The 27,533-nt window shown below is 61.8% G+C and overlaps 1 protein-coding gene across 4 annotated transcripts; it reads right to left on the bottom strand.

The window, feature by feature from the left end:
- Nucleotides 1–1,400: 1,400 nt before the first annotated feature.
- CA5A (carbonic anhydrase 5A) lies at nt 1,401–25,870 on the bottom strand. Of its 4 annotated transcripts, XR_014305665.1 has the most exons (8): nt 25,599–25,868; nt 22,770–22,967; nt 10,759–10,877; nt 8,989–9,084; nt 8,802–8,864; nt 4,403–4,558; nt 3,900–4,083; nt 1,401–2,121 (listed from the first exon to the last, which is right to left on the bottom strand). XR_014305665.1 is itself a non-coding variant. In XM_082711370.1 (7 exons), exons 1-7 carry the CDS (start codon nt 25,852–25,854, stop codon nt 1,984–1,986), a joined length of 1,026 nt encoding a protein of 341 aa, XP_082567496.1. In that variant the 5' UTR covers nt 25,855–25,867; the 3' UTR covers nt 1,401–1,983. The 4 variants fall into 4 exon arrangements, 3 of the variants coding, with proteins under 3 accessions (XP_082567496.1, XP_082567497.1, XP_082567495.1); XM_082711370.1 differs by lacking the exon at nt 3,900–4,083 and having other exon boundaries at nt 25,599–25,867; XM_082711369.1 differs by lacking the exons at nt 1,401–2,121; nt 3,900–4,083; nt 4,403–4,558 and adding an exon at nt 6,893–7,910 and having other exon boundaries at nt 25,599–25,870.
- Nucleotides 25,871–27,533: the final 1,663 nt, after the last annotated feature.

The following is a 27,533-nucleotide window of genomic DNA, read 5'->3' as shown; positions in this document are numbered from 1 at the left end:
CCTCCAGTGGGAACCAGCCTGCCCACACCTTGACTGTTGTTCCTGGAGACCCGAACCTTCCTGTGCCCTCCAGACGGTAAGGCAACAAACACACTTGGTTGGAAGCCGCTGAGTTTGGGGCAACCTGTGTGGCCACTGCAGGACGCTTTCCCCGCGCGGAAGCCCGCCCTTACTCTAGGTTCCGGCTCGAGACGTTTCCCCAGAAGGCAGGGATATTTCTGGCCCGAACCAGGCTTTACACGATCCTCCCCGGCCGCCCTGCAGCGACGGCAGCCGCCCTCCCCCGCCCGCACGAGGCTAACAGCCAGGCCCCCACCCATCAGCAGCACAGCCACGCTGCCGGGCCAGAGCTGTGTCCGCGGGCTCGGTGGGCGCCCCGGACGGCCCGTGGTGCAGCCTCTGGACCAGGCCTTGTAACCGGACGGGTCCCGCAAGGGTGAGCTTTCCCAGCGAACCCAGCCGGGGGTCCCGTGTCTGCAGTGGGGGCCAGAGCCTCCCATCGCCCAAGGCCGGACTGCACACTGCGGACATCCCACAGCGGCTGCGCCCCGTGGACACAGCACGGGGAGCTCTGAGATAGGAGAGAAATGAAAATCTCTGCGACCCAAGCCCCGCCCACATCACACCTTCTCTCTGATCCGAGGTCCTATTTGTGGACTGTACGGGCTCTGTATTTTGTCTCCCCAAAATGAAGTGGACTTTTTTCTTTTCTTTTCTGTCTCTCTCTCTCTCTCTCTTTTTTCTTTTGCTGTATCTCTACGGATTCCGTATTTTCTGTGCGGGGACGGGGGCCGTGGCGGCGAGCTTGCCGCGTGTCTGTCCGTCCCTGGGCTCCGAGCACCCAGCAGAGACAGGCCGTCTCCGTGCTCTTGACATTTCCAGAGAAAAAGAGACCCTGAGGTTTTAAAACATAAACAAGTAATACCTCCTTACTTTAGGGGGGAGAAAGGCTACTTAGGGAAGGAAGAGGGAGAAAGCGTGCCAGGCTCTGTGCCGCGCCGCCCCCCCACCGTGCAGCAGGCGGGAAGGTCACGCTGGGAGACGACACGAGGGCTTGCTCCGAGGAGGCCTGGCCACCAGAGGGGAATATTTGTGACACTGGCCCTCACCGTCAGGACGTTCCTCAGCCGCACAGAGGAAGGAAGGTCTGACCCCGACTCTAAGATGGGTGAACGCTGGGGACGGGCCGCCGAGGGGAAGAAGCCGGACGCGGGAGCGCAGATACCGTAGGGCTCCGCTTCTGCTTTACTCCAGCACCGTCGAAGTCCAGAGACAGACCCTGGCAGGGCGGCTGCCACAGGCTGGACGCGGGCGGGGGCAAAGTTCCCACTCTGAAGTGGGTGCTGGCGCCGGGCAGTGGGGGCAGCTGCACAATGTTCTGAACGCAAGAAGCACCACAGACCCGATGCCGTGTGTGGTTCACTATAATTTTTAACAAAAGCAGGACTATAGCTCAACGGCACGGGGTCCTGAGAGGCCACACCGGGAACCCCTGGGCCTCAAGCAGGGAACGCAGGCCACCTCCGGGGACCGGGCAGGCCTGGAAGCCGTGGTGGCCTGCCAGCTTCCCGGCAGAACCAGTGTGGGCTTCTAGCCTCCGGAGCTGGGAGGCAACGCACTGCCGTTGAGTCGGCCCGCTGGTTTGTGGTCATATGTCATGGCTGCCCCAGGACATCAAGACATCCAGGAGTCTGGAGGCTGGGAAGATGCATGCGGGTTCCCATGCGTGTGGAGACACAGAGGGCGCCTGTCTGAGACAAGTTTGTGTGGACAGACAGAGGCCAGGCTGGCGGCCTGGGTCAGCCGTCAGCGGGGGCTCGCTTGGGCCCCGCCCTGGGCCCCGAGCTACCCCGCGTGCCACATTTCTGTTCCCCACCCCCACTGAAGCTGCTTTGAAGTGGTTTCCTTTCCCTGCAGCTGAAGAGCACGGGGACTGGAACAACGATCTCTTTCTCTGTGTTTAGCGTCAGAGGCGACATCCGCTCAGATGCCCCCTTCCGCAGCCTGGAAGGAGGAACGGACCTTGCGGTTCATCAGGGGTTGAAGTGGACGGTAGTTGTCCACCATGGACCGCTCTTCTTCACCCAGCGCAGAAGACAGGAGCGTGCGGAAGGCGGCCAGCTGTAACGGAGAGCAGCCAGAGTGGGCGGGGTGCAGGTGCGGTGTGACCCAGCTCCCACGCGGCCCTCCTGCCCTGCGCACACACGCTCGGCACCCCACCCCCACCCCAACAAGCTGAATCAGAGATGGCCGCGCATGGCCAGCGCGAGGTGGTGGAGGGGACAGAAGAGGCATCAAAGCTTCCGCCTTGGTCTCCAACACCCTTGCCCTGGACAAGCCAGCTGCCGTGTTGTGAGGACATCCAAGTGGCGCCTGCGGGAGGTGCTGAGGCCCCCAGCCGCCAGCCAGAAGCAGCGTGCTGGCCACCGAGACGCCACCTTGGCCACGAGCCTCCGGCCTGGCTCAAGCCTTCGGAGCCCCCCAGACACGTGACTGCAAGGTCAGGAGCGATCCCAAGCCGGAACCGCCCCACGTTCTGACCCCTGCAGCTCTGGGGGATGCCGGCGGTGACTGGGAGTCACCACACGGCCACAGGTACCGAACACCTGGAGCCCCGGTCAAGTGAGGACGCGTGGGAGGCGGCGACCACGGACTCGCGTCTCGCTGGAGGAGCTGCCAGTCCACTTCCGGTCACCTCGTTTGTCCTCAGGGTGCGCCGAGGAGCTAGGTTCGATGGCCCAGGGAGCTGGGGGTTGTGTGTGCACAGCGACCGCGGGGGGAGCGAGCCGGCGGCTGCCCCAGAGTCGCGGAGGGCATGGAGGACATCGGCTCCCGGTGCTCAGCCCACGGCGCGCTGCACGGCTCGCTCAGGAAGCAGCGTCTCTCCACCGGCCCCCGGGGACAGTCCCACTCAGCACTGCTCTGTCATACGTGCCCCCGTCTTCAAAGGGTTAACTCCTGTTTGTCTCTCCCCCAGACGGCAGGGCAGCGCGGACACCGCCCTCAGTGTCCGTCACTGCTGCTGCTGCTACCCGAGTCCAACCCCTGCGGCCGCCGTCCTGGGCACTCGCGGGGGCTCACAACAGGTGCACTGAGTGACAGGACGAGGCTGGGTGGCCCGGGGCCATTTCTCGACCAGCGACTTGCTTGTGTCCCTAACAGTCCTGCTGTGGGAGAAGACGGGATCGTTCCGCCTTCCAGGGCAAACAGCGTCCTTCGGTGACTTTTGCCTGAGAGGATATTCGTGGCATCGTGAGGCCGGAGCCTCAGGAGGAAGACGCGCGACGGGCGGGAAAGGCCTGCCCTGCCCGGGGACGGTGGCCGCGGCGGCGAGCTCGCTGCGTGCGTGTCTGTCTTCCCCGGACTCTGAATGCCCAACACAGACAGGCTGTCCCCGCACACTCGAGATTTCCAGAAAAAGGATACTCTGGGTTTTAAAAATGTAAGCAAGTGATCTCCTCCTACTTTGGCGGGCTGGGGCTGGGGGCACTCTTTGGAAAAGGAAGAGGAAGGGAATGAGAACCCCGCAAAGACCCTGGGGCAGCCAGCGTTGGCTTTCTGGTGAAGTCTGTGTGCGAGATCAGGGCTTTGCTCCGTGAGCTCGCGCTCCTCTCCCCCCACCGCCCATGGACCTCAGCCACCGGGACCTGCCGTGGCCAGCGGGAGGGCAGCGTGTGGGGTCTGCCGGTCTTCTGCATTTCTGTCATGCGCCATGGACTCCGCTCTGGGTACCCCTGGTCCAAGGAGCAGGGACACACTGGGCCCGACCCAAACCACCAACCCCCGCCATCCACAGAAAACCCACAGACCCACAAGCAGGAAAAAGAGATGCTTGTTAGGAGCCGTTGGGTTTTGGGGTGATTTGTTAGGGAGCATTATTGTAGTAGCAGCTGACTGACCTAATCATTCTGGAATCTTCTCTCAACGTATAGAACTTAGTATAGCCTGTGCGAGGGACCTCAGAAACCTCGACTGTTGTATCGTCCCACGTAGGGGGACAATCTCTTCTCCTCCAACGACCCACCTTCTTCCACGGCTTTGCAAAAGTCACCGACATTCTCCTTCCTCGGTTAATCTGTTCACCTGCAAACACCCACGAGGTCCCGTGACGGGGACCCATATCCCGGGTCTAAGTCACTTCTGTTCTGGTAAAGTAGCCGTAGCCCGACACACACCAGAGCCAAGCCCCGACCCCGCGCGGCGGTCTGTCGTCGAGCCTGAATTCGAAGCCACCGAAACCAGACTGAGCCCGAGTGCGCCGGTCCACCCAGCTCCTGTTTCCACAGGACCGTCCTCACGGGGGGACATCCACACCGCGCCGGACGAGGAAACCCTGACCCTTGCTCGCAGCGTCTCCGCACGGCTTCAGTCCCGTCCCCACGCTGGTTCGGGCCCCGCTCACCTGGTCCTGAGCCACCTCGACGGGCCGCTTCTGGACGATCCAGACGACCGACTCGCTGAGCGGAGGCGTGGTGAGCGAGCCCGGGTAGGTCCAGTAGTCCCGGCAGGCGGGCAGGAGGCAGGAGGGCTGGAAGGGGCCCACGGCGGCCCGCGCACCCTGAGGGACCAAGACCACAGGCGTCAGGTCTCAGGCAGCGACGGGGGCGGGGGGGCAGGCGGGAGGGGGACCGTGCCCCGTCTTCATCCGGGCGACAAGGCCTTCACGGGCTGAGCTCGTTCCTGGGATAAAGAGTGCAAGGCCACGGCTGTCACCCGTGGAAGCGGGAAGACGCGACCGCCCTCGGCCTGGCAGGGACGCCCCCCCGTCACATACTTACAGGTTCCTTTTCCAGACATGCTCGCGTACCTCCGGTGTGAAAATGTGTCATTTTTGGAAACGGTGGTAAAATAACGCACGTAACATGAAACCGACCATCCGAACCACATGTAAGCCTATGGTCCTGTGGCTCCGAGCATGTCCGCGTGTACAAACACCAGCACCACTTGACTCCAGGACGTTCCCATCTTCCCAGGCAAACTGTCCCCATTAGACTGGACCCGACTCCTCCTGGGGCCTCCGTGAATGGGATGCGCACGGTGTCGGTCCTGCTGTGACGGGCTGACCCCGCTCGCCGGGGCAGGTGTCCGCACAGCCTTCCTAATAATCCGCTGCATGGACGGACCGCGTTTTGCTTCTCTGCTCATCCCCAAAGAGAGACTTGTGTTACTTGTCCCTCTGGGCTATTGTGGGTGATGCCCTTGGGAACATGTCAAGACCTTACTTTCGGTTACTGGGGGGACATAGCCAGAAGTGGACGCACTGGGTCCCACGGTCATTCTGTATTCAAGTTTTTGAGGAACCGCCAGACTGTTTCCCACCGTGGCTGCCCCAGAAAATACTACGCTTCCTGGACAGTTGGTCTCTTTGAAGCAGGCTGCCCTGACCTTTATGCCAGGATTCTCCTCTGGACGCTGGTCTCGACTGCTGAGCGTCGCTCCCTGGGCTGCAGCCAAGTGGGGGCTCATGTCAGCACCTCTCCTGCGTGGCAGGCTCTGGTCAGGATCCGTGTCTACTGGCTTTCCGGCCTTCATCAAAGGATCGGGGAAAGCCGCTGCTCTGTGCTCCGGAGGGCATGGGTGGGGCAGGACCTTCATTCATTCGCCACAGCTATGGGGTGTGCGCCCTACTCTATGTTAGGCACGGGGTGGGTGGGGGGCAGGATCAGACAGGACAAACTACCCATGTTCACGGGGCTCACCTTTTCCTGGAGAAAAGCAGATCACACACAAAGTAAAATATCAGGTTGTTCCCACCATGGTAAGCGGGATGGAGTGGGGCTCTGGGATCAGAAATGCATGGGGGTAGGGGCTGTGTGTTAAGAGGGACGGTCCTCAATGCCTCCTAGAGAAGGAGAAGTTTGAGTAAAGACTTGGAGGGGGTGAAGGAGGAGGCCGCCGTGAGTTTCTGGGGGAAGGGCCTTCCCGGACGTGGGCAGAGGCAGTGCAAAGGCCCTGAGGCAGGGTGTGGCCTGAAGGGATTGAGGAATAACACAGAGGTCATCTGGCTGGAAGGAGTGAGTGAGAAACCAAAGCAGTGAAGAGGTGGGGGCCAGGGAGCCTGCAGGAGGGGACCCTCTTGCTCTGCCCAGGACTAGGGGTCCCCTGAAGAAATCTGCCAACAGGGGCAGGAGTCCTGGGGCCGTGATCTGGAGGCCACTTAGCACAGTGCAGGACATGGGAAGGGGAGCAGACGAAGGTTGTGTTCTCCAGCCGGAAGCTGCTGCTCAGTGTCGGAAGGATCTCTTGGGGTCCCCGGGGATGGCAGGCCCAGGGCAGTGGCCCCTACCGCTCTGCAAAGCCAGGGAGACAAAGGCCGAGGGGGCAGACCTGGGACAACACCCCACTAGCCAGCGCCGAGGTCCCGGACCTGCAGACTGGGCCCGGGGCGGGACTGTGCGACATGCTCGTCCCCAGGGAAGGAGGCCTCCCTGCTGGCCCAGCCCCCTCCCCCTGCCTTCAGACACAGGAGTTGGGGCCCCAGAGGCCCGACTGTCCCCTAACTACGGACCCCCAGGTAGACACACAGCCCTTAGGCAAGCGGCTGGCTGTGCGGTCGGGAGACACGTCCCCCCACCCGCCCCCGCCACCCCCCGCGCCAGTCCGCGCACCGTGGGACTCCTTGTCTTGCTACTGCCCTGCGAACAGCCGTATGGAAACATTCGCACAGCGCGGGACCCTCCCCTCCTAAGCTCCCGGTGCTCCGGCTCTCAGGGCGTTCGCAGATGGATGCCGGCAGCCATCCCCACGGTCAGCGCGGCACAGCCCCGCACTCAGAAACGAACCCCAGGCCTGCCCCCTGCCTCCCCCACCCACCCTGGCCTGCCCCCGCCTCCCCCACCCACCCTGGCCTGCCCCCGCCTCCCCCACCCACCCTGGCCTGCCCCCGACCCGACCCGCTTTCCAATCCCTCGGGTTTGCCCGTCCCGGACACGCCCTACACAGAACGAAATGCTCTGCGGCCTCAGGGGCCGGAATGTCACTGAGGGTCACGCCTTCGAGCTCCCCTGTGGGGTGGCGTGTCGGGACTCCCGGTCTCGCGAGGCCGATGATGTCACCCTGCGTGCTCTGATGACACTGCGAGGGAAGGGGGTCACAGGAGAACTTGGGATGAGACCCGAGAAGTGCCAGGGTGGGGAGTGCTGAGGCGAATCCATGCCCTCCCCTTGCCCCCCGCAGGCCACAAGGGCCAAGCTTCGGACCCGCTGCCCGACGGGTCTCTACTCTGCTGAAGAGGAGCGTAGGGTACGCAGAACTGACCTTCCCAAAGCCATGTCATTGGTGGCAGCGCCCAGACGCTGCGGGAGCCTGTCCCACCCCCGCGCTGGCTGTCCCTCCTTCCCGGGGCCGCGGGAGTGGGGGTAGCGGCAGCTGGAGGCGGGGGCCGCGGTGTCCACCCACCGCCGCTTTCCCACCAATCAGAACGTTGGGGGGATCCCTGGCGGCGCGTTTGTCAAGACCACAGAACAGGAGGCCACGGAGATGGAGTCTAACGTGGCCCACGTGAAGAACGGCTCCAGGTGTTGGGGGCACCCGGCATGGGGCACAGAGAGGGGCCACTGAGTCTAACTGGGTCCCCACCCCCCAAACGCCCGTGAGGCCCAACGTCGAGCGTCAGGCCCAGAAGTGAGGCCCAGATGGTTCCCCCCGTCACCCTCACTGACACCCCTTCTCCTGTGAGGCTTTCCCAGACGGCCCTGGGGGACCAGACGCGCCCCAGAGCTTCCGTGGAAGGAAAACAGACCCCAGAGTAAACAGCCCCTTGCGGCCAGGTCCTTCCCTTCCCACCGAGAGGTGGAGGCCACGCCGTGGGGGAGGCGGGCGCACAGAGAAAACAGCCTCGGTTGACTCTGGCTGCGGACCAGCAGGGAAGGGGCTGCTCCCGGCACCTTGACCTTGGGAAGTTCCTGCACCTGCGGACGGGGCAGCAGGGGGGGATCTGGTCTTGGTCCCTCGGGGCCGGCCCCGAGGTCAACATCAAGGGGAACACACCGCCCACATCAAACAGACCCCACGAAGCCGCCGAGGAAGGGCTGGCCCCCGGCTTTCATCTGGAGCCGCTCGGGCCATTGTTGCGACAGGTCCGGGCCCATCCGTCCCCATCAGGGACCCCCGGGACTCCTCACGTCCCGGAATTCTTTTGTTCGGTACCAAACAAACAAACGACATCTCTTTGGAATTTCATGTGTCCGTGGAAGTCCTTTCTCAGCTGCTGCTGGAGAAAAGCTACATTGTTGTCAGCTGAGCTCTGAGCACCACCGAGGGGCTGCAGGGGAGCCAACGCGCTCGCTGGGCAAGCGGGCCGGCAGGGGCAGCTTGCTCCCTTCCCGCGGCCACCCTGTTCTCCGGGGTGGCAGGTGGCATGCGTGTGCGCACCCCTGGACGACAGTTGGGTATTTACTGCCGTCGGTTTTAAGACAGACATTATCCTGGTAGATGTCCTCAGTGCGGACAAGTGGAAAGATTCTTCCGAACTGATCCGTTTAAGGAAAAACGCTACGTAGTGAATAGTGCCCACGACAGGCGGACACGGCAGAAACCTTAAGACGCTGCCTGACAGGCTGAATTTTGGGAAGCTCAGACGGCGTCCAGCACCCCCTGTACTGAGGAGGGAGGGGCCCACGGGCGTCAGGGACTGAGCTCACTGGAGACACGCTGGAGGGAGCCCGGGGGTCCCAGCCATAGGATGGGCCTCAGACCCGCCCTCGGCCAGACCCTTCCACCCAACCCATCTCTCGTCCTTGCGAACGAGCCATCATCCCTCTAGCGGACGCGCTCCTCCGGCGGTGCCGACCGCCCCTTACCTTAAGCTTTATTTCCGGCAAGACTCGCACCAGCTTCTGCAGCTCCTCGTGCCGGGCCCCCAGCTGCAGGGCACAGAGGGAACGGCCGCTGGAGAAGGCGGGGGGCGGGCGAGCCCACTCCCCACTCCCCACTGCACGGGCGGGGGTCCCCTGCTTCACGGTTGGGGAGGAGCCCGGACGAAGTTACCTTTACAAACACGCCTATCACGGCCAGGCCGTTCTCCCCCACTACGGCGTCTGTGTAATTGCGGTATTTCACCGAGTTCCAGTGAACTAAGTGCAGCTGGAGGGGAGGAGAAACGCAGGAGGTTGGTCCCGACACGGGCAGACCGCAGCTGCTCCTTCCCCGGCCGGACCCGGCGCCCATTGCTCCCTTTACCGGTTTGACTGGACTCAGGCGTGTGGCCTGTCTGGGGCTCCCCAGCGAGAACCGCAGAAAATAAGGGTTTGGGCGCTTCCGGGGGAGGGGAAGGAGGCTCGGCTTCACGGGGGGACGTGGGACTTGGTGGCGGGAAGGTGTCCTCTCTCCCAGAAACCCGAGCGAGGCTGCCAGACCGGCTCCGGGACGCTCATTTAAATTTGAGTCTCAGATAAACGACACCCGATTTTTAATGTGACCGAGGCTGGCCGAATTGTTCTTCTCCCCATGTCCGTCATTCTCTTTGGAACCTCACCGAGGCCCCTATTTTCCGTCCCTCCTCGGGTTTTGCCGAGCCCAAACTCGGCATCGGGATTGGTCCGCCGGCCACGATTTAAATGAGCGGCAGAGGACGGGCCGGACGGGCCGGGGAAGAGGGGAAGCCTAGTGCCGGGGCCTGACCTGGGTTCCGTGTGACGTCCTCCCGAGGCCGAGCTTGGTTCAGACCAAAGAAGGGGCCCAGGTGTCTACACAGAGGTCCTTCTACGGGATGAGAGCTGGGCTAGAGGTCTTTCTGAATGGCCACCCAAGCCCCACGTCCACACCAACAGTCCAGAAAGCCCACAGCCTGTCGTGGTCACCAAGACCCTCTCCATGCAGCTGCTCGGTTCCAGGGCTGGGGGGGCCTTGCCAAGGGTGTGGGGTCCACAGGTACTCCAGTGGGGGCATTGGGCCTGGCTGCAGGCAGCTTCCTTCAGAGACCCCAGCTTCGAAGTGGATTTGCCTTCCAAGCCCCGCGGGAAACGGACGCCCCCACATGGGCCAGAGGCCTGGCCAGAATGGGGCCGGCAGCCCCGGCTCGGCTGACTCAGGGAGAGCCACCGGCGGGCCCAGGTTCCGGTCTTGCTCCCTCTGCAGCGACCTCTTCTGTTAAAGCCTCGTTCGGGGGGTCGGTGGGTGGACGGAGGGACGGGAGTGTGGAAAAGGAGTGATCGAGTGAATGTGGCCGGTTGTTCACCATCGGGTCTGGGGTGACGGCCTCACAGGGTCTCACTGAACAGTTCCTCCAGGGCCACTAAAATATGGGGGTGATTCCCCTGCTGCCCTGTCATAGCTACGAACACCAACTCCTAACATTTATCCCTACCGATTTTCCCTACAGAGTCCCATTTTGGAACGAGGCCAACGTCTCGTCCTTTCAAGAAGATGATCTCTGTTTGTAAGGATTTTCAGGTCTCCATCGAAGGCCCCAAGTGCCTCGAAGGACCGGAAGCTTCTAGTCCAGCACTGACCAGCATCCGGCACGTGGCAGAGGGAGCGACTCCTGAATCCCAGGGACCGACCTTGGCACGTCACAGAGCCGCTTAGAACCTCGGTCTCTCCTTCTGTTAGACCAAAGTGTGAATGGTACCCTGGTCTGAGGACAGCTGTGTGACTGAAGCGTAGGGCGACCCACTGCTCCGGTCTGAGCCCCCAGAGTCCCGTGTCCGGGGAATGCTCCCCTCCTGGGCAACCAAGCCGGCCGGTCACCCTCCGCCCGCCACACGAGGCCGGGGCGGAGAAAGCAGCCACGTAGCTGCGGCCAGCACATCTACCAACCTCTGCTGGGTACACGCGGCCGTCCACCGTGTGCTCCGAGCCTCGCTCGTCCGTCGCTCCCCAGTGGAAGTGGAACTGCTTCAGCCTGTAGTGGTTTTCCAAGGGGCCGCCGCAGATCCCTGGAAACGAGACCAGCGGGACTCGAGTGTTGGTGTGTCTCTGCGTTGGACTGGGTTTTGCGGGGAGCGCGTCTAACCACACGGGGGGGGGGGGGTCACACTCTGGAAAGACTGATGTCCTGCAGGAAGGACAAACCGAAAGGTGGGCTCCGTGGGAGGTGGGACTTGTCTGTGTTCACCTCGGTCCCTGTCCCTGGCCCCCGCGGGCAGAGCGCGTGCAGAAGCCAGCGCTGCCACCAGGTGGCGGCAGGGACCCCATTCCCTGCGGGGCGGCCAGAAGCCGGAGGAAACCCTTTCGGAGACTCGCTGCAGTCCTAGAAGGTTTCCAGAATTTTCTTTACTCTAAAAAAATGATGTCTTTTGAATGAAAAAGGAGCAGCTGAAATTCCACCACCGAGGAATTCCGTAAACAAGTATATCCCGAGCGAAACGTTCACGAGAAGAAATTCTGAGACGGCTCACTGCCTTCCCCGTCAGCGCTGACCCGCAGGCGGCCCCCGCCCCATGGCGTCTCTCTATGACCAGCACTTACTGGTAGGCTCTCTTCTCCGTCACCCTAACTACCCGGCATGGCCTCCTGGAGAGCTGTCAGCAGACAGGAGCGTCCGTGATGGGGACCCTGGCTCTCCGGCGTCCCGAGCCCAGGGGGAGGCTGAGAATCCCACGGGCACGCCTGGCCTTGCTCTGGTCGCCCGTGGCTAGCAGATTTCCGTCAGTGCTGCTACCGACAGAATGGGGACTGCGATGCCCCTTGCTTTTAGCTGAGGGGAGCTCGGGGCCACGGGGCTGGGGGCCGGTCTGGAGCCCCCCACCCACCGGCAGACCCCAGGCCGCGGCACCCACACGGGCTCCTCTGTGTGACCACTGCTACTGACAACCAACGTCGGAGGCCGCTGGCTGGTGCGGTTTTCAGTCCTGTTTCGGCCTTAAACGGTGTAAGTGACGAGGGAGCACGTGGCTGGCTGAAGACAAAGCAAAAGCTGGCACCTTGTGCCCCTCTCCATGGGCTCCCCCTCAGTCATACGTGTGACATTCCTCAGGCAGCCCTGACTGCCCTGAACAATAAGCAAATAGTTAACTTGCAGAGATCACAATCCTGCAACACAGGAGTCTCCCTTGGCTTACAAATGTCCTAAATCTCACTAACAAAGACCATTGATAGCAGGATTAGGACATCCCACCCAAAAGTCTCCCAACTATCTTGGTGTTAATGGCTGGTCTAAAGACAACATTCATCCAGCCTCAAGGGCAAGGCCTCTGGCAGGCCTGGGACATCCTGGCACCTTGTAGGCATCTTTAGCATATGAAAACTCCACTGAAACCTCACTTCCCCTCCCCTTCCCCAACCGCAGGGTACAAAACCTACCATCTCCCACAACCTTGGGCAACAGCTCTTCCTGCCCACAGGTCCTGTGTCCGGTCTTTAATAAACCACCATTTTGCACCAAAGATGTCTCAAGAATTCTTTCTTGGTCATTGGCTCCGGACCTCAGCCCACCGAACCTCACCTAGGTTCTAGAACTTCATCATAAGGAGCAGAAAAGGCTGAATGGTAAAGTTGAAACCAGATTCAGTCCAGGATTCTGCTCACCGCTTTACTCGAAAATGAGGGTTGTTGGTCTCGGACCTCATCAGGTTCTCGTCTTGTCGCAGACTGCTACGGTTTCAGGAGGGGATCTACTCTCCTGGGCGCACACACGTGAGTTATACCTCCGTTATTAGAAATACACGGAGAGAAGCATATAAAAAACATCCTAAGTCCCAAAGCCTGAATCTCTCCGTGGCCACAGCATGAGAGCATGAAGGAGTCGCTCTGCGGTTGGGAAGGCCTCCCGGGGGCTTGGAATCACAAGGCTTTAATAGCGATTTTCTGTGGCTCAGATGACAAAGGGCGCTGATTTTTCTCCCCTGGAGGGGAGAAGAACTTGAGCCCACTGGCCTTTGCGGTTGTGTCACGCCATAACTTAGCAGGAGAGGGCAGGTGGGCTGCTGGGCATCCCAGCAACAGGAGCTAGGACTTGAGCCCAGGTCCCACACCAAAACCCACCACACCTTTTCCATGCTGCCCTTCCAAGCAGAAAACACAGTCTCAGGAAATTACAGGACCCCGAAGCGGGGCAGTGGGAATCTTTCTGCTTGCTTGCGTCCGGCACCTTTTATCCGTGGTGCGATGGAGCTTCGTAGCACTGGCCAGCCAGAGACCTCATGCCCCCAGATGCACCCATTCGCGACCGTGAGGCAAGCCTGGGGGTGAGTGTGCGGCTCATCCCAGCAACTTCCCTGCAGGAGGTGCCCCAGGCAGTAACACGCTTACCCGCGCAGGCTGACCTCGTCTTTTCCAGAACCAGAGTGCCAGACGGCAGGAACGATGCGTAGGCCTGCCTGGGCCTGTGGCTTACCCCTGCCTCACCTTCACTGTCTGAGCCTCAGCCTCCCCCACCTGGGCAGTAAGCGCAGGTGGTTAAACGGAGGTGGTGACGGCACAGTGCCGGGCCGAGGGCTGTCATGGCGATGACGCTGGGGACTAGCGTTATCATGTCATCTGTTAAAAAAAATTCCCAGCCGGAAGGTTCTTGTGGTCCCTTCCTGCTCAAGCACCTTAGAATGCTCTGTAGGCTCACCTGAACGCGTGATACTAACTGGACGCGCTTCGGTCCACCCTCGCTGGACACCTGCTAGAGCCCCGCCCACAACGCCCTTGCGGAAGAATCTCTCAGGTTGTCCACACCCGAGCCGGGGGTGGGAAGCCGCGGGGACGGGAGGGGCTTGTGGGTGCGCCTTCTACTCCTTCCTTTGTAGGTGGAGAGCTACAAGGTCAGGAGCCTTTTCCAAGGTCACCCCCCTGCACTGCACAGGACTGGAGCCCATGGACGCGGCCCCACGCTCTCCCCACCCCACCGTGAAGCTGCCCTCAGAACTCCTCGCCGACGCTGACGCAGTCTCCCAGCAGCCCGAGTCCTGCCCATCTGCTTCCGCAGGAGAATGAAGTGTGGAAGGCCGCTCTCTGGCCCCCGGGGCTCTGGCCCACCTCGGCAAAGAGGGTTCCCGTTCGCTGGGGCCTCCAAGACAGGTGTCTTTGTCAGGTGTCCAGCCCCAGGAGGCCGTGGCACCGCCCTAGCCTTATCTTAACCAAACTCGAACAGAGATAAGCAAAACTGGAGCTTTCTAGGGGGCTGAGTGAGGGGCGGGAGGCTGGTTTCTAGCCTGGGCTGGGCTGGAGCGATGCCCTGGGGCAGTTGGGTAGAGACCGGAATCTGGCCCTTTGGGGGAGGCAGTCCTGGTGTCCCCTTCAGCCTTTGAGTGCGCCCCGGGAAGAGGGAGGGCCAGGCCAGACAGCACAGCTCTTCTGTTCCAGTCACCCGGTGTCCCACCACAGGCCTCCTGGAAGGTCCCCTTGGCTGGGGCAGCGGGCCTCCAGCCAAAAGCCTTTCCTGCTGGGAAGGTTAGGAACTCAACTCAGCGGCCGCCCCAGATCAGATGATCTCAAAGTGACTTTTCCTAATGCCGGCGCAGTGTCCGGGTAGTTCTCTTTGATGAGACAATTCACAAAGGTAGCCTGATTCAGGAGAAGGGGGCCTTCCGTTTGCCAGACCCCAGCCCCCAGCCCCGAGCGCCGGGAGGGCAGGTCCGTCTGACTCAGCAGTCGCCCTGAGGAGGTGCGCGGAACTGCCCGAGCCGGAGACCCTCCCGACACCTGGGGAAGCTCCACGCGGAAACGTGCTGTCCCGATGCTGTTGGGTCGGCCTGCAGTGGACGGGCGGCTGTCTGGAACTCAGTGCTTTCCACAAGAGAAGCTGACCTTTGGAGGTCAAGTTCCCAAGGCCTCGCCGCAGCTCCTCGCCCATCTCTCCTCTCCTCCCCATGCCCCACGGGTCTCTCCCCGCCTGTCCCCTGTCCCCGAGGGTCTCCAGGTGCCCCTTGTTGTGCTCTACAGACGGTGGTTGGTCGACCCTCCTCCTGTGCTCCTGGGGGCCGTGCGCATGGTCACCGGCTGGCGGGGGAGCAGCGTGATCCTGGGGACGGCGTGGGGGCCGGGATGGGGGCAGGAGAGTCAGATCGGCACAGGGAGCCGGCAGGCGGGCGGCCGTGGGCTCGGGGCCTGGCGGGGCGGGCGGCCGTGGGCTCGGGGCCTGGCGGGCAGAGCGTCCTTCCAGGCGGGTTCTCCTTCCCACTGAGTGGGCGGGGGACAGGCCTGGAGAACCGCACCTCCCCTGACCTCCAAACTGATGTCTCTGCCCCCAAAATGCCCGCACCCAGCCCCTGAGGACAGAGACAGCCCCTGAGGACAGGTAAATCAGGAGTGAAGTTGGAAGATACAGTTTTAGGAACCGGAAGGACAACTTACCAATTTGTGGTAGAAAACCTCCCCCGGGACAGAACTGTGACATCCCATCTCCGATCCCCATCCCGGGCACGTCCGTCTGCCGTCCGCTGTCATTGCTGCGGGCCTGCTGGTGACCGCACAGGACCCCTTCCCGGGGACCCCTCTGTTCACGCCTCCTGCAGGCGCCTGGCCCGGCGCCGTGGTCTGTCTCCAGGGCAGGAGCAGACGTCAGCGGCGCTCCCGGGTGTGCGGTGGGCGCTGATCTCGCTGGCGAAGGCTCATGAACTTCTCTGCTCTCAGGAGCCAGGCCCGGGGGGGATCTCTTGGCACTGGGGGTGGTGACCAGCGGTCATTTAGGGGATCAAAGGCTGTTATTGGCCCCACTTTACAAGTGACTTAAAATCCACTTTGAGGGGCTCCTAGGGGGCTCAGTGGGTCAAGCGTCTGCCTTCGGCTCAGGTCATGATCCTGGGATCGAGCCCGGCGTCGTCGGGCTCCCTGCTCAGCGGGGAGCCTGCTTCTCCCTCTCCCACTCCCCCTGCTTGTTCTCTCTCTCTGTCAAATAAATAAGTAAACTCTTTAAAGAGAAAATTGGAAAAGCATCCACTTGGATGTGGGGAGGGCTTTAGTGCCTCACACCTTACTTGCCCGCTACTGTCCCTGAGAGTGACCCTCGGGGGGCTGCCCACATGTCAGGAGGGGGCCTTTCTCCCGTGGCCAGTTGAGTGAGGGTCACGCAAGCACCTGGAGTCCTGGGCTGCGGGGTTGGGGTCGGGGTCCGCGAGCGAGAGCGGGGAGATGCAGCGGGGCGGGGCTGCCTCCCGGGGCAGCTTTCCTGTCCGGTGAAGGGCAGTGCGTCACCCCAGGGGTAACTCAGCGGGCAGGGTGCCGCGCGCTCCCCAGGACCCTCTTTAAATCCTCCCTAGCCTGTTCCGATCCGATCTCCGCCTCCCAGAGGAGGGACTGAGGGTCAGAGAGCTCAGGGGACGCGTTCGTGCTGACGTCAGACCTCACGGCTTCTCTCCCTCCTCTCTGCCACCCACCTCTGCCCCAGTGGGACCCTCACCCCACCTTCAGCAGTAACCGACCTCGGGGCAGAGACGCAGTGCAGGCCCCGCCCCCACCGGAGACGGGCTGGCGTGTGGGGACTCCCCCGCCCGTGCCCTGGACTCCCCTTTGCAGGAGGACGGGGCCTGCACAGGACGGGCGCCTCAGCTCCCTGGCCTCAGGCTCTGCCCTGCGAGGCCGCAGCCCACCGGCTCCTTTGCCGTGCACGGCCGGCCGCCAGCCCGGCGCAGGGTGTGGAAACAGCCCTGGGCTGAGCGTCAGGTGAGGGTGTCCCTGTCCCTGAGTGGGAACAGTTTCCGATTCTTGGGGTACTTGGGAGGACGGAATGAGATAAAACCCGCACCCAGTCAGCACGCGGTTGGCCGACCCCGTCCGGCGGGGGTGACCGTGGCAACGCCCTGAGGAGAGGGTCGCCCTGTGGGGCTGGGGCAAGGGGGCTCCCCAGGTCAGGCAGTGTGTGCGTGGGGACGGGTGTCCGACGGTGGACGCTGCCTTTCCCGGGTTCCCCCCTCGCTCCCTCCCCTTCTGGGAAGCTCTCCGCGTCCTGCGGCCCCTGCGCCAGCCCCCTCCTCCCTGGCCCTCAGCGCCACCCCCCCTCGTTCCTTGGAAGGCCCCGCGGTCTCTGCCTCTGTTCTTCATCAGCGCTGGCCTGGCCAGCACTAATCTCCAAGCACTCGTATCCCTCGCCCGCTGGAGACAGTGCTGGAACCTTCCGCGCCGACGGAAAATGTCTTGGCCTCCTGGTTGTGTTTGGCTCTGGGTTTCTGGCAGTACCTGTCGGAGGGACCCGGCCCGAGCGATCCCGGACTCTGCAGTGTTAATTCTCCACGTTGTACGTTCCCCACTCCCGAGGCGCTTCCTTCCGTCTGTCCAGGGGTTTGGGGGGGTGGGTTGTGGGCGCATCTCCCGTCTCCTGATTCTCAGCTTCTTCCTGCATGTGTTTTGGCGCGGTCCGTTGTTCAGGTGCTTTTTAAATTTTCTTTGCTCCTGGCAGTCCCCAATTTCCAGCGGAGGTGAGCGAAGGCAGGAGGTGTGGAAGTCGGGGTGGGGGGCTGGGAATCGAGCCTGGGACAGGGGAGTGGGGCCTGGGAAGTCGAGTAGGAGAAGGAAAAGAGGAAACTGGGCTTTTGGGAGAATGACAAGTAAAGTAAAACCAGATTGGCCTGGGTGGACGTGAGCCACAGGGGGAATTATCTAGTAATTTATATGGCCAGGGAGAGACACCCAGATAATTCTTTCGGTCTGTGGCTGGGCGGGGTGGGGGGGTGGGTCCTTTGAACCAGATTGAGAAGGTGGTGGAGAAGCCAAAAAGTGGGGGTCAGGGCCAGGTCACCACACAGGCCTGGCTGCATCAGGCCCGGAAGTCGTGGGACTCCGAAAGGCCCGCTGCGTCCGGGGAGGGCCCTCAGGGTCGGCAGCGGCACGTCAGGCCCAGTGGCGAGAGTGCGGAGTGCGCCTCCCCGCCCCGACCACCCCCACTTCTGGGCACAGCACCTGGCTCCCGGGCGGGCTCGTCCTCACTCACTCGCCGTGAGGGCTTCAGCGGCCACACTGGGCTTGGAGGATCAGCCCTGGGGCCGGAGCCACACAGCTGTGGGTGCAGAGGCCCGGCCTCCCCCAACCACTCGGGTGGAAGGGAACCAGAGCAGCGGGAGTCCGGGCGCATCTTGGCTCGGCTTTGGGCGTCCCCAGCCTGGGAGGACCCCACCGCGGGGAGGCAGAGCCCACGGGGAGCTTCCCGACTTCCATTCTGTTCCTTCATTCCTTCAGGGGTTGTCGCCCCGCCACCCGGTCCCGCCACCCGACCCAGACACACCCAGGACTTCTCAGGATCTGAGCCCACGAACGGCTCTCTCCTTGGCTCCCGCCAGCCTGAGCGGAGTTTCCCGAACCCCAAAAGATGTCGTGCCCTGTTCAGAGGATGCCGCCCTCGGGATCCGACCGTGCTGGGAGCTGGAAGCCGGCCGAGTGGGGGTGTTTGCGCCCGGGAAAGGGGCAAAGACTACAAAGGGTTTCCGGCCGCTCCCCAAGTCCGGGAAGGCCGGTCGCCGGACATCGACCGGTGTTTGCAGAGCCCGTTTGAAGGGTCAGGCCCATGTGGGAGTTTCCGCGCACCGAGCTCTGACTGTCCCCTCTGGGCTCCGTCTGCCTCTGCCTCGCGCGGGGGCAGACAGCACCGGACGAGGCTCCGGTCCCCGACACGTGTATCCTTCCCAATCCCTCTCTTTCACGCAGCCACTGTTTGGGGCCGCCTGGATCAGGGCTGCTGGGAACAAGGGCCAGAAGCATTCGTTAAATGGACCTAAGCAAAAAGGAGAGATTTATTGGTGCGGGGGCTGGTCCGCCTGAGGCACAGCTGCTTTGAGAGGCTCCAGCGGTGGTTTCGGCTTCTCTCCACCTCTTGGCTTTGCGCTCTCTGAAGAGCAGGGGCCCCGGCGTGCAGCTGAGCGGGGCGCATCCCCGGCAGGAAGGGGACCTCTCCCAGCACCTCCCAGGAGAATTCTGGCGCTCAGTGGTCTGACAGGAGCTGCACGCCCGCCCCTGGACGGATCCCTGAGGCAGAGGCGGCTGCGCGGACGGGCCATGCCCGAGTCGATGAGCTATGCTCCGTGTGAAAATTCAAGAGGGGGAAACTCTTAACCCAAAGGAGGCTTGGATTTGTGATTTTAGGGATGATCATGATCTGTAACAGTGTCCTCTGCCAGCCTCATATCTGACCCCGATCTCCCAAAGGACACAGGAACGTCCAGAGTCCAAGACACCCATGCGGTGAGACGCCCTTACAACATCAGAGCAACAGATTCACCCTTGACCGGCACACACACGTCCCGAGAGTCGGGTGTGGGCTGCTGGTTGCTGGTTGAGGGATGGCAGTCCCAGGGTCCCGTTGGGGGGCACTCACTGGACATGGACTTGGCTGGGACCCTGAGCTGGCTGCTGGCTCTCTGGGGACCTGACCAGGAGCCCAGAACCTTCTCGCCAGGCGCTAACCTCTCCTTCCTTCACGCGGGGTCAGCAGCTACGGCTTCATGCCTGGTCTCTGTGGATGCTGGGTACAGACTTCCCCCCAGAGGCTCGTGCTCCTAAAATTGCCTTCTTTGGAGGACAGAGAATCCCGTCTCGAGGGCTCGGTGGCCTTCGGCCCTGAGAATCTCTGAGCGGCATTTCTCTTAATCTGTGAAACGGGAGCAAATAGCCGTGGGAAGGAGCTCAAGTTGGTACGAGCAAAGCACAGGCAAGGAGAAGGGGCCGGGGAAGGCGGGCGTGGGGCTGGGATGCGAGCTTTCCACGCGCAGGAACGCGGCTCGCGCCGACCCTTCACACGCCGCTCTTCCCTCAGCCTGTGTCACCCCTTGAAGGCTGTGAGGACACTGAGCCTCTCCACTGTGGGTCTGTCGGGGGCCACACTGCCCTTCACCCGAGGGAGGCGAGCCTTCCCCTTCCAGCAACGGCATTGCGGTGTCCGCGGGGACCCCCACTTCCCCCAGCGTGCCGGCGCTCTGGGTCTTGGGCATGCAGGTCAGCATTCCAGGGGCTCCCCTGACCGAGGGCGGGGTGAGTGCCTCAGCCGCCAGACCCTATCCCTGGGAGTGGGAGTGACTCTGTCAAATCAATGTCTCTTAGCACACGCAGAAGTCCAAGCCTTCACAGCTTTTCTGTTTTGTGACTTAAAGGAAAATAAATCTGCTCTACAGGTATCAGAAAGACCCATAACTACGCATAATAATCCTAGAAGAGCGTGAGCTCTGTAGTAACTCGTCCCCAACAGCATCCGTTTTTCTCTAAGTCATTAGTATATTCCCGTGACTATTAAGCACACAATGAAAAGTTCAGGAACTGGGGTGCCTGGGAGCTCAGATGGTTAAGCTTCTGCCTTTGGCTTGGGTCATGATTCCGGGGTCTTGGGATCGAGTCCCACATCGGGCTCCCAGCTCAGCGGGGAGCCTGCTTCTCCCTCTGCCTCTCTCTCTCTCTCTGTCGGTCATGAATAAATAAATAAAATCTTTGAAGGGCGCCTGGGTGGCTCAGTAGGTTAAGCCTCTGCCTTCGGCTCAGGTCATGATCCCAGGGTCCTGGGATCGAGCCCGGCATCAGTCTCTCTGCTCAGTGGGGAGCCTGCTTCCTCCTCTCTCTCTCTCTGCCTGCTTCTCTGCCTACTTGTGATCTCTGTCAAATAAATAAATAAAATCTTTTAAAAAAAGTTCAGGACCTATTACTACTCATTTTTTTTTATTTTTGAGGGAGCGCAGTAGGGAAGGGGCAGAGGGTGAGAGAACCCCCAGCAGACTCGCCGCTGAGCGGTAGCCAGAGAGCCTGGAGCAGGCAGCTCGAGCTCCGGACCCTGAGATCGGGACCTGGGTTGGGATAAAGAGCTGACGCGCCGCCAGTCGAGCCGCCCAGGCCGCCCCAGGACCTGGGATTCTTCATTCAGTCTTTTAAAGTTGCTGCATAAAATTTAAAAAAAAATGATCCAAAGCCCATTAAACCTGAAAGTCCGATTTTAGTTTGCTCCTTGGGAATTTGAGCTTGGCACAGACCGACACGGGCCGGAAGACAAGCCGGCACACGGAGCAGACAGGGTCGTGCCCCCGGCCGGCTGCCGTGCTCGCGGGGCTCCCGGCACGCGGCCTGCCCCTTCTCCTTCAGCCCGTCTCGTGCCTCCAGAAGTGCCTCCCTGCAAGTGTCGGCCGGCGCCGGCATTCTGGTCCCCGGCACTCAGCAAGCCATGTGCCATGCAGGAAGCGTGTCCGCAAGTAGCTCCGGGCACACAGGCCGCCACTCCCTTCTTGCCTGGAGGAGCAGAGGGGTCACCTGGAAAGGTGGGCCCCGCTGTCTGAGAAGCGCCTCGCAGGGCCCGGCCCAGGCCATTCCTGTGCGTCCGGCCGGGCCTCCGCCCGTTGTCCAGCCCCTCCCCAGCAAGGCTGGTGTGCGGCCTGCGCGCGGTTCCGGCGGCCCGGTGTGGGCGCTGTGCAGGCTCAGGCGTCTCCCGGGCTGAGTGACCCAGAATCTCGAGGCGTCCAAGCCCAGGGGTGGCGACAGAGCCAGGACACAGGGCGGGGCGGACCTGCCCCTGACTTTGGTGGAGGCACACTGGGGCCTGTGTTCGGAGATGCCGCATCGGCTCCACGGTCCTGCTGCGGACCACGGAGGAAGCAGCCAGAGCAGGTGGTGGCAGCCCACCTTGGGAGCTGGTCCATGCGACGCTGTGCGAGGCCGAGTGCTTCCCTGCGGCGGTCTCACTTGTCCCCCGACGGCCGTGGAGGTGGGCGCGCTGCTCTCCAGCCCCAGGGGAAGAACTGGGGGCTCGCTCGCTTCGCGAACTCCCCGCTCGGGTTCACCTATCAGCGGGCTGGGTGCCCGCGACGCTTCCTATGAAACAGTCGTCCTGCCCTCGCACGGCTCACGTCCTCGCCGGGCAGGGGGTCCCAGAGTCCGATGACGGGGCTTGCGGGAGCGGATGGGCGGAGGGCTGGCCCAGCGAGGACCTGGGACTGAGTGGTGTTTGGGGGTCCCCAGGTGCGGAGGCTCCCTGGAAGCCCTCCCAGGACGCCGCACACAGCCGGGGTAATCACGGGGAAATGACACAACTAGTCGCGGAGGGAACTCGAGCCCCCTCGGGGCCTCTCTGCGGAGTCACGGGGGACACGTGGACCACCCCCTGCCCAGTAACAAGCTGTGATGTCACGTGTGAAGTAATGCCCTCTGGGGACGCCCAGAAGTCCCTCGGTGGGATGGTCTCGCGGAGGATGCCTCTGCCATTGTGTTGTGGACGCCGATCCCCGCTCCCGGAAAAAGGACAGACGCTCGGCCTGCGCAGGGCTCAGGGGGTATCGGCATGTGCTGAGGGAACCCCAGACGCAGTCCAGCAGCAGCCCAGATACAAATGCCTTCCCAGCCCCGACAGAGCCCCTGTCCTACCCCGGCATGCTGGGGAGCCCGTGAGGGCAGGGTCCACACGAAGCCCTTGGCGGGGTGCTGAGATCGGCAGGCTCCTGGGGCCGCCCTCAGGGCCTCCCTGTCTCCCCGCCCCAGCCCTCCCCGCTACAGTGCCCTGCGCTCCTCCCCGCCATCTCCCCTCCCCCCCAGCAGCCGGCCATCCGTGAGACAAAAGCCGGCGAGGGTACCAGGCCTCGTCATCAGCACAATTTTCTTCTACCTCTGCCTTTAGGCTCCATGGCCGCTTCCCCTCTCCCCCCCGCCCGGACCTGCTCCGTTCTTGCTGTGATGTGCCATGTTCTATGTCTCTATGGGCCTCTCCTTTCTTCCTGACCGGCCCCTGGAATGTCCGGCGAACGTCAGGGGTGGGCATCCTAACCCTGACCCTGAGCACCGTCTCCCCGTCCGGCAACGCTGAGACACCTCTGCTCCTTGCCCCCCAAACACTGTGCATAAGCAAAGCCCCGGGCCCCTTCCCCACCCAGCATAGCGCCGCTCTCGGGCTGGGACAAAAGAAGAGGAAGGTCCCCCAACCCCACCTCATCCCCTGGCCCCAGGCTCACCTGATTCCTCGGCCGAGTCGTCGAATTCCACCTGGAAGAAGTAGCCGGTGTTCCAGACGTGCAGGCAGCTGGCCGCGGCGTACGACACCCTGAGGGGCTGCAGCTGCGGGTCGTAGACGCTGTCCCTCCAGCGGATGTTGACAGGGGACTGCCGGGTGCCTCCGGGCACAGAGGCCGGGCCCTTCCAGAGGGGGTGCCCTGGGGCGGAGAGAAGGAAGGGCAGGCCTTGCTGAGACCTCGGAATTATTAACCCCACAGGGGAGGCAGTGACCCTTACAGACGAGCCCCTAGGGGGGACAGCCGTCTGGAACTGGACCGACATGGAGCCCCGGGGCCACCGGGCCACCCAACAGCTCGGCCCGCGCGTGTGGGGCCTGCGATCCATCTCTGCTCCGACCGCCCGTCAGCACTGACTTCCTGGCGCTGCGCTGATCTCGTTTTGATTCACGGTCATGGTCACAACAAGTCCGTGCCTGCCCACCGGGCAGAGCCGTGGCCATCTGCCGTGCGGGCCACCTCGGGGCCTAGGAACCAGGGTTCACCAGACCTTGGAGACCCAGCCTGGTCTCCGCCAGCCTCCTGCTCACCACGGACACGTGGAGGACGACAACCTAGACTTTTGTCCCAGCTGCGTCCTGCTGTAACTCAGTGTTGCAGCAGCAGCCCGGGGGCGTCCATGGTTGGTTCTCTCCTCAAAGGCCCCTGAGCCGGCACAGGTCCTGACTGCGTCATGTCCACGGTACAACCCCGTGAACCTCCCTGGCTTCTGTCCCTGGGCTGCAGGCAGACCTCGCCGACGGCTCGACGTCACAGATGTGGCCCGCGTGTGGCCTGCGTCTCTCTGGAGACCGACAGAGGCGCCTGGTTGGGAGGAAGCCGAAGATTCTCCCTCTGCCCCATAGTCGGTCACCGCTGGGCCCTGAGAGCCCAATGGCCTGCATGGTGCCTGCGTCATCGACTCCGTGCCCTCCGGCCTTGCAGGTGCTGGGTTGTCTCTTGTCCCCGCCGGAAGGGGAGTGCGGTGCAGTCGTTTTGAGAGAGAACCTGCCGCCCGTGGCTTCACTACAAGTTTATGTGACAGCTGTTCCGCTCTGTGAGAAGTCGTGTTGTTTATCTCGAACTGTGTCAGTGTGAACTTGCCGTGGACGTGTGTTTAGGAGAGAACAGTGTCCGTAACGTTCGACGCCGTCTGCGCTTTCGCGCACCTGCTGGGGGGCCTGGAGTGGATCCTTGCGGAGAAGGGGGAGCCACTGTGTTTGGGAACAAACTTGTTTTTTGTCCCCCGCGGAAATGCGCTGCAAACCCCAGCACACAAAACGCTAGACCGGAAGCGTCAGTGACTGAGGAAGCCCTGTCTCCGTTTGGCAGGACATACTCGCACATCGTGGACTCTGGAGTAAAACCTTGGGCGCCCGGAAGTAGCCCAGAGGCCAGGGCGTGGGCGGACTTAGACGGAACGTCACTGTGTCCTACATGTGAGAATGTGGTTGGTAGTAGTTAAAAATTGGGTGCCACCCGAGGTCCCCCAACAGGGTGGCACGGGGCCAGCATCAGCAAGGTGCCCGGCGCGGTTCTGAGCCCCGCACGCCTGACCTCAGGTCTGCGTCCAACAGCTCTGCGAGAGAAGTGCTGGGATGGCCCACCTCTTACAGGCCACGCGACTGGGGCTCAGAGAGGTTAAGAGGCTTGCCGAGGGGCACACAGCCGGATTCAGGTCTAGGTGGCCTGATGCCCTTCCCGGTCAAACCACGTAGTAGAGCGGGGCTGGGTGCCGAGGGGCAATGGTGCAGATGTCCCCGGAGGAGACTGGAGGAAGCCAAGGGGCTGACCAACGTGCACAGAGGGGTCACTTTTTGTTTTTTTGAGAAGTCTTGTGAACGTGCAGACCCGTTCTAGGAGCACCGAGGAAGGCACCAGAAGGCTGAGCTCTCAAGGAGACCGAGCAGTGGCCTCTGGGACTTGGGGTCGGAGGGGGGCGCAGGTGGGAGGGCCTTCCTGTACCGTTTGAAATTTACAGGTGGGTCTAGGGCGGGGCACCGGGGTCTTCATTTCCGGCAAGTTCCCAGGGGGTGACGCCACTGCCCGTCCGGGGACCCGCTCTGAGTGAGTCTCCATCATGTTCACTGGGAGCCTGGTGTGTGGCAGGCTTTCTACACCTGTCGTGCGGTCTTCACGTAACCCCGTGCGACGCTCAGTCTGCCCTCTCACAGGCGTGGAGACTGGGGCTCAGCGCAGCCTCTGCCCCCGCTCTCACCTCCGCCAGCCCCTTGTCCCGAGCGCCCACACTCGGGAGCCTCTGGCTCCGAAGCCCTTTCAACCGTCCAACTCGGAAAGCGCTGGTATTTCAGAAGTGACCTTCGGCAGTGACCTTACCGCTAGCTCTTTTTTTTTCTTGACGGGGGTTGGGGGGGATCTGAGACCCAGAAAGGGAGTGGCATGAGTCCAAGGTCCCAGGGCGCTAAGGACGGGCGCCTCCAGGGTGCAGCCGACGGAAGCTGACTGTGGACCGAGCGGGTTCCATGATCTGCTTACGGTGCTGTTGCCGAAAACGGTCTCTGCCAGATGGGTTTTGGAGTGGGGGTGGGGCTGGATGTTCCTAACAACAGCTCAATTTGGGGGGCGCTTCCTACCTGTCTTCTTCGGAGACTCTCACCCTCCTGATCGCCCCAGGGAGCTGCGGTGAAGGGAACTGCCCAAGGTCGCCCATAGGAGAGGAGACCTGCGAACCTGAGCCCGAGCGGTCCGGTCCGACGGCCTCCCGCTCTGGAAGACAGCACAGCATCAGCCGAACGTCAGGCCGCACCCGGGGAAACCCCAGGATCTACTTACAAGCGTCGCTCCAGTTCCTCTGTGCGCAGGGACCCTGGGAGCAGCATCGCTCTGGCCTTCGCGGATGACCGCGGGGGGCCCCCCACAGCTGCGTGACCGAGGCGGAGAAACCAGAGGCGTTCCGAAGGCTCCTGCCCAATACCAGGGTCCCTAGCATACTGGGTCTATTCCCCCACGGACCCCAGTAAAAAGAGGTGATTCTCCTACTCTCCGGGCTCGCTCGGATCAGGACGGCCGTGCGATGGGGTCGGCCCATGCCTTTGTGTAGAAACTCACCCAACCCCCGCAACCCGGACAGTTAAATTTCAACCCACGCTTGGCCCAGCATCCTGGGTGACGTTCAGTGTGGCTTAGGGGTGGGTGCTCTGGGGCAAGCGGCCTTCGCCGTGGCCGCCCTCGAGCTCACTGAGCTTTGATCTGGTAAACAGCGGAGCGTTCCAGGGGTTTAGGAGAACTGTGCGGGGAGCTAGTGCCCGCACCAGGAAGAAGGCGAGAGGCACACAGCAGAGAGAGAGCGGAGGGCCTGTTCTTGGGGGCCCACTCTGGGGTGGCTTCGTTCATTCGTTCATTGACTTCTGTCTCAGGCTCCTCGTCTGTGAGGCCCCACTGTGACGTCGTCAGGGTTCAAGGCCCCGATGCCAGGGAACCACTTAGGATAGAGCATTTCTGTCATGGTGCCTTGAGCCCCGTGCTCCAAGCCCTGGCTGAGCCCGGGGTGAACGCAGCTTCCCGACAGGGGTGAGCCAGTCCGCCACTCCCTGCTGGCTCCCCACGCTCTCAACGGCGAGTCCTTGGCCGTCCTCAGCTGCTCTCCTGTCTCCTCTGCCTGCCGTGGGTAGACTGCCCCGCCGCCCGTCCCCGTGGTTCTGGGGTCTCCCGTCCCCCGCTGCAGCCACACGGCAGAGCTCTGCTTTATTGAGAGGATGTTGCTGGGCCTGGCTGTCCTGCACGCCCCTCACAGCTACTCAAACATCATTTGTCACTAGTAGGCCACAAGCTGACGTCTCTGCCAATGAAGGACATTAAAAAGCCATTTATGGGCATATGATGGAGAATATCTGAAGTTGGTCCAGGGTGAAAATTGAGTCTCTTTCTCGGCGTGAACTGCTGGTAGCAGTTTCTTCTGGCACTTTCTGGAAATTTCCATGACAAATAATCCTACATATAGATCTCTGTGTTTTTAATACAGGAGATAATCATATCCTACCTAAAGGGTATACACGGATAGGTATATAGTCAATAATTATCATGAATACGTTTTTGCATCAGTTTTTAAAAAGATTTTATTTATTCATTTGACAGAAAGAGAGAGAGAGCAAACGCGCACGCGCACAAGCGGGGGAAGCATCAGAGGGAGAGGGAGAAGCAGGCTCCCCGCTGAGCAAGGATCCCACCGAGGGGGCTCGATCCCAGGACCCCAGGATCATGACCTGAGCTGAAAGCAGATGCTCAACCCACTGAGCCCCCCAGGCGCCCCTATGTCAGTGTTTTTTGCTGTTTTTGAACTATAGAATATTCCATTAGAAGATATATGATAATTTATCAAATCACTCCCCTTACATAGAAACTACTTTGGTCTATAATTAACACCGCACTGAACATCTTCGAAGGGAATTCCCAGGTCTGACATCTAGGGGTCAATGGATAAACGCACCGGAATGGGTGACACTGTGCCAACGTACTCTCTTGAGACGGGGTACCACATACTCTTCTTGCCCACTCTCCTTGTGTTTGGAGCCAAAAAGCCGCATGTTTATCCAAGCCTACAGCTTCTAATTCCTTAGTATCTCCTTTGCTCGTGAACAGTCAGTGGACTCCGTATGACCTGTAATTATCAGCTGGAACTGAAAATTTGTCGCATGGAGCCATGCCGAGGTGTTTGGTTGAACTTTATTCTGGTTGTTTCAGTGATTTTTTTTGGACGTGATTAATGCC

The sequence above is a fragment of the Mustela nivalis genome, assembly GCF_964662115.1.
Source record: "Mustela nivalis genome assembly, chromosome: 18".
NCBI lineage: Eukaryota > Metazoa > Chordata > Mammalia > Carnivora > Mustelidae > Mustela > Mustela nivalis.
The sequence above is the reverse complement of the archived record's forward strand: the minus strand, read 5'-3'. Positions and strand labels throughout refer to the sequence as shown.